The following is an 18,119-nucleotide window of genomic DNA, read 5'->3' on the forward strand; positions in this document are numbered from 1 at the left end:
GCAACAGCTTCACACCCTGGACGTCCGCAGGGCCCTCGCTTTTTATATCGAGCGGACGAAACCCTTCCGGCGTTCGCCCCAGCTGTTTGTAGCGGTTGCTGATCGCATGAAAGGCGAGCCAGTCTCCTCTCAGCGGATTTCCGCCTGGGTGACGGCATGTATCCGGACATGCTACGAGCTTGCTCGCGTGCCAGCGTCCCGCCTCACCGCTCACTCTACGAGAGCGCAAGCCTCGTCTGCCGCCTTCCTCACCCATGTTCCCATCCAGGACATCTGTAGAGCGGCCACCTGGTCTTCTGTCCACACCTTCGCTTCCCACTACGCATTGGTGCAGCAATCCAGAGACGATGCAGCCTTCGGCTCAGCAGTCTTACACTCTGCCACGTCTCACTCCGACCCCACCGCCTAGGTAAGGCTTGGGAATCACCTAACTGGAATGCATAGGAGCAATCACTCGAAGAAGAAAAGACGGTTACTCACCATTGTAACTGTTGTTCTTCGAGATGTGTTGCTCCTATCCATTCCAGACCCGCCCTCCTTCCCCACTGTCGGAGTAGACGGCAAGAAGGAACTGAGGAGCAGACGGGCCGGCTGGGGTATATATCCAGCGCTATAGCGGCACCACTCCAGGGGGTGCCCAGCCGGCCCGCCGGAGTTGCTAGGGTAAAAATGTTCCGAGGAGCCGTGCACACACGGCGCGCACACCTAACTGGAATGGATAGAAGCAACACATCTCGAAGAACAACAGTTACAACGGTGAGTAACCGTCTTTTCTGACTTCAGAACAATTAGAGAAGAAATTGATCCATTAGTGATACCACTGCATTTGTACAGTCTGACCACAAATGCAGCTAGTTATAACTTAAAATATATTAAATCTGATGTGACAGATTTAAAAGAGCCCTTTAGCTCCATGAAGCTCCATTTCCTAAAAACTCAACAGGCAGTAAGTGGAAAGATACACAGTGCAAAGTTACCATAAATAATTATAGGGGTCTGCTAAAGTATTTGAGCAAGCCAACTGCCATAGGCAGATTAATGAAAGGAGCTTAGTTTTCCTTGGGAGAGTGAAGGAAAAAATATTGTTTTATTTTTAATGAATACAGCTATTGTATTTTAAACCTGGAGACTTTAGTCTTACTTGGAACAGGCATGTAGTTTATGAAGGAGCCTGGCAAAGATGAAAAGACCAAGACCACGTATTGCAAGATTTCAAAATAGAACACTTATGGTCAGCTGAAAGCAACAGCAAGTGACAAGGTTTCTCTCTTATAGAAAGAGAGTAGGATTTCCTTATTTTAGTATCTATGCCTATAATAGATAGGAAAAAACATGGAGAGCTATATTCCCACACTGAGGATTCAGACTTGTCAGATTCAGCATCGAGCTGTGTTAAGGATTCTCTGACTCTGGTGAACCATCCTTAGCAACTGCTGCAAACATGAAAATTGTAATATTATCTTTAAACTAGATGAGGAAAGGACAGATTTATTTTCTCAAACACGGTCTTCTACTTACCCTGACTCAGTAAGTAATCTTAACAAGTTTCCCACAACTCCTTAGTCATAATAAAGTATGTTTGTCCCCTAGGGTAACTATGACAATTTGAACACAGCAGTGACATGCTCTCCTCTTTCCTTAGCTTCATCACAGAGGTCCTGTAACAACTCAAGATTGTTGAACTTTTTCCTGTGGCAAAAGTGACATCAGGGCAGCATGACATGGCATGCGTATTTGTACACAGCAAGTGGTTTTTGTTTTTGTTTGTTTGTTTTATAAAGAATTTTCTGATGTACGGGTGGATGGGATGGGATGGGAGGTAAGGTGAAAGGAAAGGAATTGCAAGGTTGAATCAATTGCAAATAGTCTCATTGCTGCTGATGGGTGAGACTCTTCCAAGATTTGGAGAAACATGCACATGTTTGTATGCTTATATTAACCATCTGAATCTCTTGCGTCTGCAAAACTGGTCTAAGACACTCACAGGAACAGCATTTGACATATTCTGACGAAGAAGGGAGTTGAGGAAGGGGATAAAAAGTTATTAAAACTATCTGGAATCTCTGAAAAAAGTTTGGTTTGGTACCTGTTTCATTTTTCAATCAGTTATTTTATCTGAAATGGTTTACCATGCCTTCTGTGTGAAAGTGTTTCGGATTCTTTGAATCTGTCTGCAAATAGCCAAATGAATATGTCTGGCAGGAAATCAGTGTTTAAGACTAAAGTCATACACCATTTCTCTCTTTAGACAACAAACATTTCCTGCAAGCCTGAGTAAATCATAAACATTTTAGAACCTGAACATAGTTGGAGTAAAGAAAGGGTGCGTTCAGGCTGTTGTAAGTAATGTAATGTGTACATTTTCCGTGTGTATAACACACAAGTATAAGCAATAAGGATACTGAAAATCCTATCTAGATGACAAAATACTAGAGATGTCTTAAACTAGATTTCCCAGTTTTTGGGCTGTTTATTAAAACATGTAGTGTGTCATTTTCTAATGTTTTCTTTATTAAAAGTGTGTGTGTGAGAGAGAGAGAGAGAGAGAGAGACAGAGACAGAGAGAGAAAGAACTTTACTGTTCATATCCCACTGCACTCCTTTTCCCCAAGGTACAGAATTAACAACTAATATTTCTTTGTGAGCAAAGAATGACTAATGAAAGAAGGAGAGAAGTCAAACTAAATATAAGGGAATTGAGATGTGCTCTGCTAGAAGAGAACCCTCAGCAGATAAGGATTCTGGATGAGCATGTGCATGTGGAGAGGTTTCTAAATTTAGAAAGATTACATAGAAGAATGTTATTATGGTTTTAACATAATCTTATAAAAATTCTGATAAAAAATGGAAACCCAAACAAAGCCACCCTGAAAACAAAAATGCTACAGTGAAATCCTCTTATAATGAAGCAATATTGTCATAGAATTTCACTAAAATTATGTTTAACTTTATATTAGGATTTGCTACAAATGGCTCTCCTTTATATTATTAAATCATTAGTGTGTGCTCAGTCAAACTTAGTATGCGGGGGAGGCGGGGAGGGAAGCTGAGAGTGAGCTGGGAACTTCAGCTACAGCAAAGTTCATGTACTTTTGAAAGGAGTTAGCGAAACTGCCCTCATCACGCCATCACACAGGAAGTGTCGATACAAACTGCAGAATTGCCAAAATATATTATATTTTTAAAAACAGCACTGTAGGAAAACAAATGACAGACAGCTAATTGTGTGCGGATTTGTGAATAGTTTTCTGCAGTTCAAGTTTCACAATTTTGCACTTCAGATATTAAGAAGTTACAGTAACAAAGTGGGACATATTAATTACAATGCAAAGACAATATCCCACGCAGAAAAAGGTAAATGAGTGTGACAGTGAATTTCCAGAGAGGCAGAGAGACTGAAATAAAGAATATGAAAAGAAATGGCGATACAGATCCAAAGTGATCCCAAGCCTATTGAGCGGATGGTACTATGGGGACACAACAAAAAAGGGTGTGAACAGGACCACCACAATGAATGAGATTCTTGGCTAACTTAGCCTCTATGTGTCTACTGGTTTCCTCAAGTAAGAGGTGGCTTTGTCACTGTACAGTAGATAGAGAAGATCTTATCTGAGACAGCGGGGGGGCGGGGGAAATTCAACATAAAGCATGTGTGCTTAATAATATGCAATTTACTCCTAGAAATGGCATTATAGGATGTGAACATACCAAATGTGGAGGCTCATTTTTTCCAAGTGGTTCCTGCACATTAAAAAAATATAAATAATATAAACATTACAATTATTTTTTAACAGGCAGTCAAATCCCTTAAAGAACCTTTGCAATTTTTTTTTAGGAATTCTGGGGCTGAAATTCTTTAATAGGTATTGTACTCCTGGCACATTTCCCTCCCCACATCTCTACGAAATTAGAGGCATATTGGCTCATGGTTGCCTCTCTGTTAGCTTAGGCCTTGTCCACACATTAAACTTGCACCAATATAATTAACTGCTTAGAAACCCATTTACAGAGTCAGAGCAATCCCTTTGTGTAGACACTCAAACTGGTTTAGAAGTGTTTGGTTTATACCAATTCCTTATCAAGAGAGAATTTGAGAGAATGGGAGGCAGGACCTTCTCTCTCCCTCTCACTGTCACTACCCTGCAATGCACCTGTCATTTCCATTCAAGAAAGGTTAAACAAGTTCAATTTCCTTTCTAGCTTTCCGAGTTGTGGATGCAGTGTCATTTATTATATTGGTGGTTGGGTTTGTTTGTTTATTGTACAGTAGGGCTGTAGGAGTCTTGGAATTAATCTATCTGGGCAAATTGCCTTTTTATTTTTCTGGATTGAAATAGAAAAAAAAAAGAAGAAAACAAACTATAGCTCAGTTTTAGCAGATAGTAATAAGAAAGTTAAAGGACTAAAATATATGACAAGTTATCAATAAGGCAATAGGCATGTTTTGTGGTAAATTAGGTTTTTAGGGCCAATATGTTCTATTTGTGGACATAATCTGCTAAATTCTCCTTGTGGAGTTTTCCTAGCATTTACTTGTTGGGAGCTGGGTTGATACAGAGTTTGCACTGCAGAATAAATGGGAGATTCAATCCCCATAATTAGCAGTTTCCTTGAATTCTATGAGGCTCTTTTCTTTTCTTCTAACCTTTCATCAGTTCAATAGACAAGTTAGCTTTATTACCTAGCCTGCACAATAAAATCATTGTATCACCAGAGTTTTGAATTCTTGTTGCTTTTTGAATTTTCTTTTTGATGAATTACGGTAACTCACCAACTTAATGGGACGAATTGACATGATGGTTTCACTGGATCCTCCCCAGTCTAAAAAGCATTTATATTTTCCTTTTTCCAGTATATATTGTTCTCCACAGAAATATTTCTGCTGATATGCAACCCACCTGAGGAGTGATACACAAGAAATGAACTGTGATACACAATCCTATTTTTCAATATGGCACTACAAAAAGTTATTAGTAAGTTAACCTTAAATAGCAAACTTTCCAGAAGGTTTTAAAATGCTTTACCTGTCCACCTGATATGAAATTAAACAGACTGTAAAACATGTCTTGTGGTAACAGGCACATGAGTCACAAACCCGACACACTTCTGATTTTCTACTTTTTATTTGTCTACACAAATATTCTTGACAAATCCTTGCAGCATTAGATCTCTCTCCCCCTTCTCAGATAATTTCTCAGCATGAAATAAGAGACTGCTTGGAAGCCAAGAGGCTAGATATTCAACTGTCAAATACCTGAGTCCCTCTCTGCTCCCTCAACCTTTACCTTCCCACCTAGCTCCCAGACAGGGCTCCCCTCAAACTCTTCCAGTCAGATTACTCTAAGGAGAGAAGGGAAGCAAGTGAGGAAGCATTGGCAGGAAGAGATAAAGGGACTCTTGCAATGATTGGTAATTCATTTGTGTTTCTTCCCTTTGCATTTGATTACGAAATCCAAGGCAAACAGAAAATGTTTATAGTGGACACAAGAAAGAGTGAGAGCATGCACACATTACTGACCATGTCCACTTTTACAGAGTCTGTGTAATTCTTTATACTGTGTTCCCCCTCACCCCGCCCCAAGAAACTTACTTCAGTGTTTTATATTTAAAAAAGCTGAAAGCTACTGGCACAACCCAGTAAATTAGTAACCTGAAAAGGAACCAGATAAAACACTTCAAACCGAACTAAATAAGCTTCAAACTGCCATGAGATGGCTGGAACCATACAAATGGCTGATGAACCTCAGAGGAAGCGTCCTCGCCTGAAGAAAGAGTAATTACAACGTAGGACTCAAGGAAGGAGAGGAAATACAGGGGGAAATTGGAGGAGTCTTTGCCTAAGACAGGAGGGGAGGCATAGTGAACAAAATATAACTTATGAAAAACAGATAAAAAGAATCATTTCCAAAGAATTTGTAAACAAACAAGATACAAACTATGGGCCCAATCTACTCTGTTCTATTCAGGTCTTTATATAGGCCTCATCACCACAGTATTTAAGTGTCGTCCATAGCAGTGCATTACGCAGCTAAGCTAACATGTGATACTTCATCTTTCCCTTTGCCCAGGGGAAACTGAGTGGTGGTTTTCAAAATTCAATTTACTATAATATATATACAGTGTCCTATGAATTTCTCTTACCAAAAGCAAAATCAAAGAAATGCACTTTGCATTTGAAGTGGAAGGTGGTGAGGCTTTTGATCCTTCTTAGCAATCTGCCAGACTTTCTTAGCAAGATTTGTGGTGGTTCTTAGCAATTCTGCAACCCTAACTAATACAAATTAGTCACAATGAAGTAACACTAGTAAAGGTTGCAGAATCAGGCCCTACATCTGTGAAATGGGGTCATGTTATAGTATTACTGTCACTGTCAACTGCAGAGCTGACAAGGACTGAGAGCGCTTTAACAATATTTGGAATCCAACAATACAGTCTATTTAACAGTCTACATAGGTGGCTGTTGAATGGTGTGACACATGCTTTTTTTCTAACCACATTACCTCTGCAGCTAATCCTGCTGGAGATCCTGTCGCAGTTCTACAATTAGATCCATGAAGACAGACCCCTGAACCGATGCCGAGCACCACTAAAGTCAATGGGCTCCATGCAGATACAGGGATGTGCCTATCTGGATTCCACTGCAGGACTGTGGCTCTGGCTGGCCTGCAAAGAGAGAGACCAGTAGCACAAACTGAACCCACATAAACTATCGGGCTTGTCCAGATTCTTATTGGTGTATTGATGTAGTAATAGGGAGCGTTCAAAGTGGCGAGGTTCTAAGAGATCCCTGAAGTTCAGGATCCACAAGCTAAACAAACAAAACCCTCTGCAACAATGCAGAGCAAGATACATAGGAGACACTTTGACATTTTCTATCATCTAAGAAAACACAAAGATTGTTCCCCTGGCCCCCAAATGCTTATCTTTCTTATCTTATCAATCATTTGAAGTACATCATGACAAATAAGAAATCTGAAAACAACGTGCACAGGCAAATCATTTAATCACTGCATTCAAAGAGCATCTCATACAGGTTTGCAGTAGACTTACACTCCACTTTTCACATGAATTGATCTCATCTCCTGGCCAAACCCAGCCTGCTCCAAATCAGGAATATCTTCATTGACCATGACGTTCCCATCTTCTTCATCTGACTCAAAAAGCATGACTGATGACTCGATGAAATCCTAAAAGGCAATGCTGAAAGTTAGGATAAATACCTTAACAGTTTAGCAGCAGCTTATTACATACAATCTAACAAAGGATTCTATGGGACTGTTCACAATGCGAGTATAACTATGAGCAGAGGCCGGCCACATTTAGGGGCATTCATGTTCAATGATGTTGTTTTAATGCTAGTATGGATGAGGCAAGCTGAATCTATAACCACATTAGAGGGAAGAATTGTAGCCTAGGAATAACATTTTCAAAAGCACTTACGTTATTGCAAGGCATTCAGTTAGGGGCTTGTCTACACTACAGGTGCTACAGTTGCACAGCTATGGCACCGCAGCTGTGCCATTGTAGTGCCATAGTAGACACCTGCTACATTGATAAGAAGGGGGTTTTCTGTCACCGTAGTAAATCCGCCCCCGCAAGAAGCGATAGCTAGGGCGATGGTAGTGGTGCCTATACTGGGCCTAAGTCTCTCAGGGGTGTACATTTTTCACAGCCCTGAGCAATGTAGCTAGGTCAACCTAAGTTTTAGATGTAGACCAGGCCTTAGGCATGCCAAGTGAGGCTCCTTTTGAAAAGAGATTTAAGTGCTAAGGAACTCAAGGATCTTCCCCGTGCTTTCACAGAAAGGAAGACTGAGATACCTCTCTAGCACCACCCTTCCTTTGAATGGAGGAGTCTTTGGGTTCTAGGTTGCATGCATGGAGCATAGGAGGGACTGGGATGCAACACTGGGATGCAGGAACACGAGGGTCAACTCTGATGTAACAATAATCTGGGGAAAAGATTTGGCTATGGGAACCTTGGTGAAGACTCTTCCCCTTTCATTTCTCCTTCAATTTTTTTTTATAGGGCTGGATGAAAAGGCCCTATGTTTTTAAAACTAATATATTCCCTTTGCCATGTTATTAACACAGTTTTATATTATTAAATCAAACTCAGTTTTAAAAGACCTTTTAATTTTTAACTAATTAGCCAGTTCATTATTTTGTAATCCACTCTTTGCTTGGACAGTGAAAAATTACCAGCTGATTTCACCCTTTTTGTTTGTTTGTTTAAATTCTAACCAAAAAAACTAATGTAAAGTTAGCAAAGAATCCTGTGGCACCTTATAGACTAACAGATGTTTTGGAGCATGAGCTTTCGTGGGTGAATACCCACTTCGTCGGATGCAAGATGTAAAGTTAAAAATTAAATTTAAATCACATCTGTAAGGTTAGATTTTTTTTATTTTTTAAAAGGTAAACTTTCCGATCCTCATTTTTAAACACAAACTAAATTCTGGACCTAACCTACTTTACAGTGTTTCTTTAATATTCACTTGTGTTACAGTGAAGAAACCTTGTTTCAGTTATAAGGAGATCAAGCAACTTGTGTGGCTGACGGAGATCTCAGATACATCAGTATACTACCACTGAAATTATTATTAAATATTTATATTATGGTAGCATCCAGAGGCCCTGGATCAGGACCAGTTGCAAGAGGTGCTGTACAAACAGAGCTAGACAAATACCTATCTCATAAAGCTTCCAAACTAAGGCCCTGATGATGCAGCCAGGTCTGTGTGGACAGACCCTTGCACTCCTCAGGAACCCCAGTGCCTGCAATGAGACTCTGCCTGCATGAATAATTCATGACATGGACCTATTGCAAGATTAGGGCTTAAAGTGACTAAACACCACTACACTAATTACAGCAAACTTACAAGTGACAAAGTAAATACTGGAGTATAACTGTCTTAATTTTTTTAAACAGTTGCAGTGACTACAGGTGGAAATTATATATGAAATTTGCATATGTATTTTTGAAAGTTAGACCCTGTAAATCCAATATAAACAGGCAGTGTTTTGTTTTAAGATTACTTAAACCCAAAAACCCTAAATGTTTTGTTCAGTGAATTTAGTGCTTGTGAAAAGTAACTGGATTAACTGTCCTGGAACAGAAATACTTTAGCCAAGCTTCTGAAAAAGCAGTCAAACTGCACCAAGTATTTCCCACGGAACCAGTTAAAGTTGGTCAAATTTTGCACCTGAACTACTGTCTTTTACTTTTTTTTAATGTCTTGAAGTATCCTTTTACTAAAACCAAAACTATGCATTTCTGTTAGAGATACATGAAGTGTTTTTTCCTAAAACTTTCATTGCAGATTCTCTCTCTTTTTTTCTCTTTTTTTTTTAAATTAAAGACTGCCCAGTTCCCAAAACACTGGTCATTCACTAGAACAGGGGTAGGCAACCTATGGCACGTGTGCCAAAGGCGGCACACGAGCTGATTTTCAGTGGCACTCACACTGCCCAGGTCCTGGCCACCGGTCTGGGAGGCTCTGCATTTTAATTTAATTTTAAATTAAGCTTCTTAAACATTTAAGAAACTTTATTTACTTTACAAACAACAATAATTTAGTTATATATTATAGACTTATAGAAAGTGATCTTCTAAAAGCATTAAAATGTATTACCGGCATGCGAAACCTTAAATCAGAGTGAATAAATGAAGACTCGGCACACCACTTCTGAAAGGTTGCCAACCCCTGCACTAGAAACTGCATTTTACCTGTAACGTCTACCTAGAATTCTGCCCTGATGGCTAGACGAGTGAATAAGAGGCAACATGAAATTGAAAAGTAGTTTAAAAAAGATTTAGAAGGCAGAGAAAAAGCTAAATATTCTACACATGAAGAAAACATTATTGAAGGAACCAGGAAATTACAATGTTCTTCTCTCTCTTGATAAATTGCTTTTGTATCCTTGTTCATTCTCTCCCTATCACAGTCCTTGATACTAGTGTATCAAATGCGGATGCTGATAATGCAGCTGCCGGTACATTTGAAAATTTAATTCTGCAGCAAGACCCTTCGTGTCTGTCAAAACACTCATACCTTCCACCTTAGATCTGATGATAGTTCATGTTATGTAGTAATAGATGTTTCGAGCGGACATAAAAGCTGAACTAATCTTAGAAGTGTGTGCCCATGTCCATTAACATCTTTGATCTTTGCCAGATGGGGTACTTAAACAATCCCTCCTCAGTAAGTGATGAAGGAACCATTCTGATATTTGAGTGAATATATTCAGCCACAACAAACTCTCCTTATGGGTTGTCTTAGCACATCCTGCAAATGCTCTTTGGATTAAATTTGAAAATTAATTTTCAGAGTTTCTAATAGAGATGGACTCTTTTTAGTAAACAGAGAATTTAAGATGCACACATTAGGTTAATTATAAAAAAAAAAATAGTAGCCTAGTCAAAAAACTGATTATCCACCAGGATTTTACATCATGAGGATTAGCAGTGAGGGATGGCCATATAGCAATCTGGAAAGGAGCAACAGGACACTTTTTCTTTAGCTAAAAGGAAAACAAAATACCATATTTTCCGGCGTATAAGACGACTTTTTATACTAAAAAAACAACCCCCGGTCTTATACGCCGGGTATAAACAGCGGGCAGCCCGGAGCCCTCTGATTCCCGGCCGCAGCCGGGATTTAAAAGGCTCTGGGCTCCCCGCCACAGCGGGCAGCCCAGAGCCCTCTGACTCCCCGCCGCGGCTGGGATTTAAAAGGCTCTGGGCTCCCCGCCGCAGCGGGCAGCCCAGAGCCCTCTGACTTCCCGCCGCGGCTGGGATTTAAAAGGCTCTGGGCTCCCCGCCGCAGCGGGCAGCCCAGAGCCCTCGGATTCCCAGCGCGGCTGGGATTTAAAAGGCTCTGGGCTCCCTACCTCGGAAGGGGGGGTCATCTTATACGGCGAGTATAGGCCAAAACCTATGTTTTAACTGTAAAATTAGGGGGTCGTCTTATACGCCCAGTCGCCTTATATGCCGGAAAATATGGTAGGTGTTCAGAGAACTACTAATCAAGGTTATATAAAAAAGGACACCGAGGGTTGCAGTTTGTTCTTGTTAGAGGGCAAGGGGAAGAATTGAACACCTTCCACATGCCACTGAACACAATTCTCAGCGGTCCTCTCCACACAAGTACAGAGGGAGGGTTTGCCAGTGTTAAAAAGGAGGCATGGCCAGTTTGTCTGCAAATTACACAGATTCAGTGGCCAAAACCACAGCCTTCAGAAGTAACCACAGAGAAGATAATTTTAGATACTAATAAAAATAAAGATAACATTAAATATGGATATTTAGAGTCCTGTTAAATTCTGACCAATGAATTACACTATTTAGATATTCATCAATGACACACACCCACCCCTAACTCTTTTAGGATTAGAAACACTTAGATACCTGTCAGTACTGAAAAAATTTCAACTTTTAACTCTCTGAATGGCACCATTTACGTACTCTCATCAGACTCCCCCCAGACCAGGCAGACTATAGGCCTCTCTCTACATGAGATTTCTTCCTGAGTTTTAGAGCAACGTTCCAAAACTTTTTCCGCCACGCCCACTATCTGTAATGAAACCTGTCCATGTTCCCCCTCCCCGAGGAATCGCGCTCAGGAGCAGCTGCCGGGAGCGGGCCGCGGTCAGGGCCAGGAATGGGTCTGTGGTTGGGGGCCAGCACCAGGAATGGAGCCGTAGCTGGGACTGGGAGCAGAGCTGGGGTCACAGCCAGGGCTGAAAGCCAGGGGCCAAGGATGGGGCTGGCAGCCAGGGGCCGGGGCCCAAGCTGAGGTTGGGTTGGAGTGGAGTTGGGGGCAGGGCTGGATGGCGCTCCCTCCCCGCCCGCCATGGGGGCTGGTCTGGGCACCACCAAACATTCCTCCATAGCCCCATATGGGGACATTCCCCAGTTTGTGGACCACTGTTTTAGAGAGTGTTGTGACTGAAAAGCATGTCAGTATATATTTTTCCATTAATCTGAAAGCAGTGTACGAGTGTTAAAAATAACAGAGTCCAGAGGGATAGCTCAGTGGTTTGCACATTGGCCTGCTAAACCCAGGGTTGTGAGTTCAATCCTTGAGGGGACCATTTAGGGAACTGGGGTAAAAATCTGTCTGGGGATTGGTCCTGCTTTGAGCAGGGGGTTGGATCAGATGACCTCCTGAGGTCCCTTCCAACCCTGATATTCTATGATTTTTAAAAGAGTGTGCCACAGTTGTTGCCCATATTTTAAATAAAACAAACAATGAACCCTTAAATTATAGGGCTAACATTGCTGATTGGATGGCTTTTTAACAGACAATAGCTTAAGATCTAGATCTTCCAAGACATAGAAATAAAAAGATAAAATAGCTTTATTTGCAGCAGACTACATCTCCTGCTGTGATTGCTGGAGTCAAATGAATTCAAGAAACAGTGTTCTCAGACAGAACATCTTAATTTTTCCCATCTATCTCTGGTACCTATATGCCCCTCTCCCCCCCCGCCCCCATTACTGTAGTGTCTGAATGTCTCACACTCTTTACCATAACTATCTTCACGGCACTCCTATGAAGCAGAGCAGGGCTATTATCCCCATTGTACAGACCTGAGGCTGGGTGACTGGTACAAGGTCACAAAGGAAGTCTGTGGCAGGGCAGAGAATTGAACCTGGATATCTCAAACCTTAGGCTTGCAACCCAAACTATTGGTTGAATCAAATTGCAAGGCATTAGTCATTTTATTCTGATCATATAATTTTTACAGTTAGCATTGTCTCTCTTTTTCTAGCTACAAATATTGTACAATACATTATTAATTGAGAGCTCCATGGTACAATAGCTAGATGCTCTGAAGACATCAGTTTTACTGACCTAAACATGCTGGATGTTTTAGGCTTGATTCAAGCAAATTAAATCTGCATGCATGTAAATCCATTCCTATTCAGCCAAGCATCTAAATATATGCTTCACTTTAAGCATGAACAATGGGACTTAAATCTATGCTTAAGTGCTTTGCTGAATTAAGGTCTTAAAGAGGACAGTTTTAACTGTTGAAAACTATTCTGGATCTCATTTAGTTTTAAAAGATAAAGGCTGGACTGATTAGACCTTGAAAGGGAGTCTACTAAGGAAAACAACAAACAGAAGAAAATGCATATTCCCACTAGGTTGTTTCTTAACAGCCTCAACATAAACCATTAGTGACTGTGAGACAAGTATTTTTTTTTTTTAAGTTCAATAAGAAACCCCATCACATAAAGATATAGGAAACCACAGTTTTTGTGGTTTCGATCACACCAATTAATCACAAATTATAAGGCTAATCCTTCAGCTATTCACTATTCTAGGTTCCTTTTCTAAATTCACTCTCCACTTCACGCTTTGGTTTTTTTTTTATTCTTCCAGAATGAATACATTTTCATTTTTGTTATAATTTTGACCACAGCAGCAAGCTCACTCTAAGGGCCTATAGTCAATAAACTGTAACTTTCCAAAAAAAAAAAGTGTCTTTAGGATTGACAATTCTTGTGTTTACTCCCAGCCTACGCTTGGATCTAAACATTTTAAAAAGAGAGAATGTAATAAATGCAGGCTGGGAGATTATCAGTCTTTCTTTTTGGTAAATACAATCTAAATCCAGGATGTTGCATAAATATTTAAACAAAAAATATTCTAATAAACCATTGAGAAGTCCACAGAGAAACCCTGAGGATCAAAGAGATTTCACACACATGCAGTGGGATTCCAGAGCAACAACTGCTTCGGAGTCTGTGTGGAGAACAGGTGACTCCGTCCCCAGATATCCACCATCTGAGGCCAGGCCAGGCTCACTTAACCTTCCAGAGTGCTGTCTGACTCAGCAGTCTGTGCATCTGAACACTCTGCACCTGCGGACAGATTCCTCTCAGATGCAGCATTCACAAATGCCTTTGAAAAAAACAAGGTCCCGCCCAAATTCATCACTATTCTTCATGCTGCAGTAAGAAAAGGAAACGGACCTCCTGCCTACCTACTCTTGGCAGAGACATTTAAATTAAGGCACAAACTCAACAAAGTCCCAACTCCCTACTTCAAACTGAGCCCCTGAGAAATGGTCCCTTCTTTCCTTCCCGAGCACTCCTTAAATTCAACTCTACTGAAGTTTCTCCTCCCTGATTCGTGGATGCTTAAAGCTTTTCACACCTCAAAGGTTTGCCACATAATTATGTTTAAATCAGTAATATTGTATCTCAGAATATAGTAACAGTTACACTTTTTTCTTATAAATATATCTTTTCAAGTGTCCAAATATGTGCTAAAAAGATGCCTGAAGTGGGTATAGATTACAATACTTCATACCTAAATCTAAAACAAAAAATTCCTAGAACTTCAGCGGTGAATATCAAACATTTTTCTGCTGGTATTTTTTTGGGGACCTTTCTTCAGAAAGCTGCAGAAAAATACACTGAAATGCAGGTTCTATCAATCCCAGCAAAACTAGCAGACCCTTCTTTGCAGGAGATGTCATTGCTCTAAAAAAAGTCCTATTTTCACATTACCTGTACAGTAATCACTACACTTGTTATATGATAGAGCTGCTGAGTTGTGCCATCATTTTAACAAATGTTGCTGGCTTATGGGATACTGCATTGCAATATGTAATCTTACAGTGGCCACTCTTCAATTCTCAGAAGGAAACAGTCTTGTTCAGATGCTTACAAAGCTTCTTTTTAAATTAAACAGAAGCATACTTGAACAAAGGAAGTGATAAAGATGTTCTAATCCCATGTCTTTCTAATCCATGAAGCATCCAAGATTTCTTCCAACATCAGACTGCGGTTCAGTTTTCACTGGCACTTCATCATCATCCCTACTAACAACATCTTAGTTACAGGAATTTTCTCACTATGATAATTTTTACGGCCAAAATCTTCTGGCACAAAATCACTGAGGCAGAGTGTAATACCATTGTAAGACTTGCAACAGCTGTTGTGTTGAGAAGCTATTTTATGTTAATAAAGAACTTCTACACATACTCATAGGTAAAAATCACACTTTTGCATTTATTCTAGTCTAAACAGCTGAAACAGCAATCTGCACCCTATGTAGTTTTCCACCATTGCCAAGAAAATCAGCAACTATAAACAAAAGCAAGATAGTGCAACACAGCACATGTTCAGAACCACCATACTGTAAAAAAAAAAAAAAAAAGCGGCTAAGGCAGCACACAAAAGACATTCAGATACTACAGTGATGGGGCCAAACAAGGACAAAGATGCATTGTCTCGCTCTTAAAAAGTGACATTTCTTGTATGGAGGGGTTTGGAAAATTCTGTAGCTGGGCAAGGAATTTTGTAATATTATACATTCTTTCCTTGAAGAAGGACCTCCTAGAACCTTTATCATTCTCCACAAAACACTAATTTTCACTGTACAGATAGGTGTGCAGAAAAGAAGAAAAAAGGAAATTTTTCTGCAAGCATGTGGTTGGGTAGAGGAAGAGACGGGAAACAACCAAACATGAGGTGACCTCACAAAAATGAATGAGAAAAGAATCTCTTTTGATCTATGAATCCATGCTTAACTCGAATTAAATGGAAAAAGAGTGAGACAAGAAACAGACTAGCAAATCAGGAGTGGTACTTACAGCCTGTAGGAACCGAAAAGACAACAGGGCACTGCTAATTCCCCCATATGAGTGCACATCTTCATAATCTCCCTCCTCCAGCAAGTACTGACGGCCTTTGTAGCATTCCTTTTCATATGCAACCCATCTAAAGTAACCACAAGGAAAGAAAACAATTAGAAGACAAAGTACAACAGCATCATACCACGAATAAAAGGGGAAAAGAACATCATAAATTCCTAAGATAAATATCACAACCTCAGTTGAGGAACAAAGCAATGCTTGTTATTTGAGATTACAACACAGACTGACCAAGCATTCTTTGTGGATCAATACTCCATTTTATTATGTGATCTCCAACAATAGTTTATTTGTGTAACGCACCAACGCCCTTGAAAAATGTTTCTATCATAGTCTTATAGTGCATTTCAACACATTTTCGTAAATATAATGGCTAGAACCTTAAGGGTCATGTAGAGAGTTATCAGTGGCCAAACCAACATCCTATCCTGGGAATGCTGAGACTCAGGGTGAAATCCTGGCCATGCTGTAGTCAATGGCAAAACTCCCATTGATTTCTATGGAGTCAGTGTCCTCTGCTCTAACCAAGAGATAATACTAAATCCAATAAAATAGAACATGTATAAAAATAATGCCTATGTAAAATACTGTTGTACTGCAAAGCAGGGAATTGTACCATTTAAAAATAGTCTGAATAGATCAAACCAGATTAAAAATAAATTTCTGCATGAATTTTGAGTGTTCTCAATTAATTTTACTTTGAAAAAGTGCACAATAGCACAAGAAGCTTTATAAGACTTCAAAAAGTTGTGCTATAAAGTGATGTGGAATTAAAAGTTCCCATTCAAATTAGACTAATCAAACTTACAAGACATTTTAAAAATAGGAATGTACGCTCAAGTACTGTCAGTTAAGCTTTAATATTCAAGACAGAGTTTACAATATGCACATTATAGCAACACCAGCTCATTCAACAATGGCAAAGGATCTGAGTACTTCTTTCATTAAAAACTTTCCTGCAAGGATTTACAACTGCTGTACAAATTTTTTCAGGGCTGAAGTTTGGCAGACAAAAATGGATTTATTTTTTATAACATTTGGTTTAGATTAGTTCAGCTGTTCAAGTTATTGTAAAAAAAAATAACCCACACACTAGACAGAATGATAACTTTTAAAATATAACGTTTTCCAGAGAGCTGGTCCATAATGTCTTTGAGTAGTGTCTTTAGGTATTGACATTTAAGTTTTCTATGAATGCAGTGCTTGTGAAACCCTCCAAACAACATGAAATAATAACTGCGTAAGGTGCATACCATCCAAATTTTTTTTATGGAAGTTAACTTGGAAACCTTGAGGACAATTGTAATGTCATTGCTAGCTATTTCACTGCTGATCTCTCTAGCAGGAACCTTCATTTTTATAGGCTTTTCATGCAATGTTAGATAAAGTGGCAGATCTTGGTGGGGTTGAAGGAACAGTGGGTTGGTTAGTTGTTATACAGAACTCCTGGGATATGCATCAAAGGCCTGATTCTCTCAGGGCTGTTCTACACTACAGAGTTAGGTTGGCATAACCACATTACTCAGGGCTGTGAAAAATTTTCATGCCTTGTTGTAGCGGGGTTAGCACCCGCTCCAACCCTGGAGGGGTTGGAAAAGCCCTGCGGAGGGCTGAGGCTGGGCAAGATAAAACCCTGGCTGATTGAGGGAAGTGGCTTCAGCTGGGGCAATGCCCCAAACTAAGTAACTGGGTCTTATAAGAAGGCCAGGGAAGCCAGAAGCAGCAGTCTCTCTGACTTGGGTGGGGGATGCAGGAGGGGTGAGGCAGGGGTTTAGGGAAGGGGATTGGGGTGCAGGAGGGGTATGGCAGGGGCTCAGGGCAGGGAGTTGGGGTGTGGGGTGCAGGAGGGGATCGGGGTGCAGGAGGGGTGCGGCAGGAGGCTCAGGGCAGTGGATTGGGTGCAGGAGGGGTGTGGCAGGGGGTTCAGGGCAGGGGATTGGGTGTAGGGTGCGGCAAGGGGCTCAAGGCAGGGGGTTCGACTGCAGGAGGGGTTCGGGGGGTGGGCTCTGGCCCGGTGTGCACCGGGGGCAGGACAGGCTCCCTGCCTGCCTGCCTGCCCTGCCACTCCGGGAAGCAGCTGGAATGTGGGGGAGCAGGGATGTGTGTTGCTGTTGCTTCAGGCACCTTTAGCAAATGCATGGATAACCGACACACGGTAAAATCCTAGTGAAGACGAAACACTTTACAGCTTTCACATGAGTTAGTAGATCAAATGGAGGAGTACGGAATCTAAGGTTTACTCCAACGTGTTAACCCATGTGAAAACCACAAACTGCCTTGTCTATATTTTCCTCACTAGGATTTTACTTAGCGTCAGTTACCACGTATTACATAACACAAGTTAAACACATACCTTTTTTCCTAGTGAAGACAAGGTCTAAGATTTAAAAAAAAGAAGTCAATCCATTCCTTCCCCTGCCCACATGAGATATTGTCTATACTATA

At 40.6% G+C, this 18,119-nt stretch overlaps 1 protein-coding gene across 3 annotated transcripts in view; it reads right to left on the reverse strand.

Moving 5' to 3' along the window:
* Positions 1-18,119, reverse strand: part of CRYBG3 (crystallin beta-gamma domain containing 3) — a 160,491-nt gene that overhangs the window by 29,180 nt on the left and 113,192 nt on the right. For all 3 annotated transcript variants that reach the window (XM_039521838.1, XM_039521828.1, XM_039521845.1), the window contains exons 12-15: positions 15,615-15,741; positions 7,051-7,187; positions 4,772-4,898; positions 3,709-3,741 (exon numbers count right to left, since the gene is read on the reverse strand). In XM_039521838.1, the coding sequence (XP_039377772.1) occupies positions 3,709-3,741; positions 4,772-4,898; positions 7,051-7,187; positions 15,615-15,741 (424 nt within the window). The remainder of the gene's footprint in view (positions 1-3,708; positions 3,742-4,771; positions 4,899-7,050; positions 7,188-15,614; positions 15,742-18,119) is intronic.

Source organism: Mauremys reevesii, linkage group 1, assembly GCF_016161935.1.
Source record: "Mauremys reevesii isolate NIE-2019 linkage group 1, ASM1616193v1, whole genome shotgun sequence".
In the NCBI taxonomy this organism is placed as follows: Eukaryota; Metazoa; Chordata; order Testudines; family Geoemydidae; genus Mauremys; species Mauremys reevesii.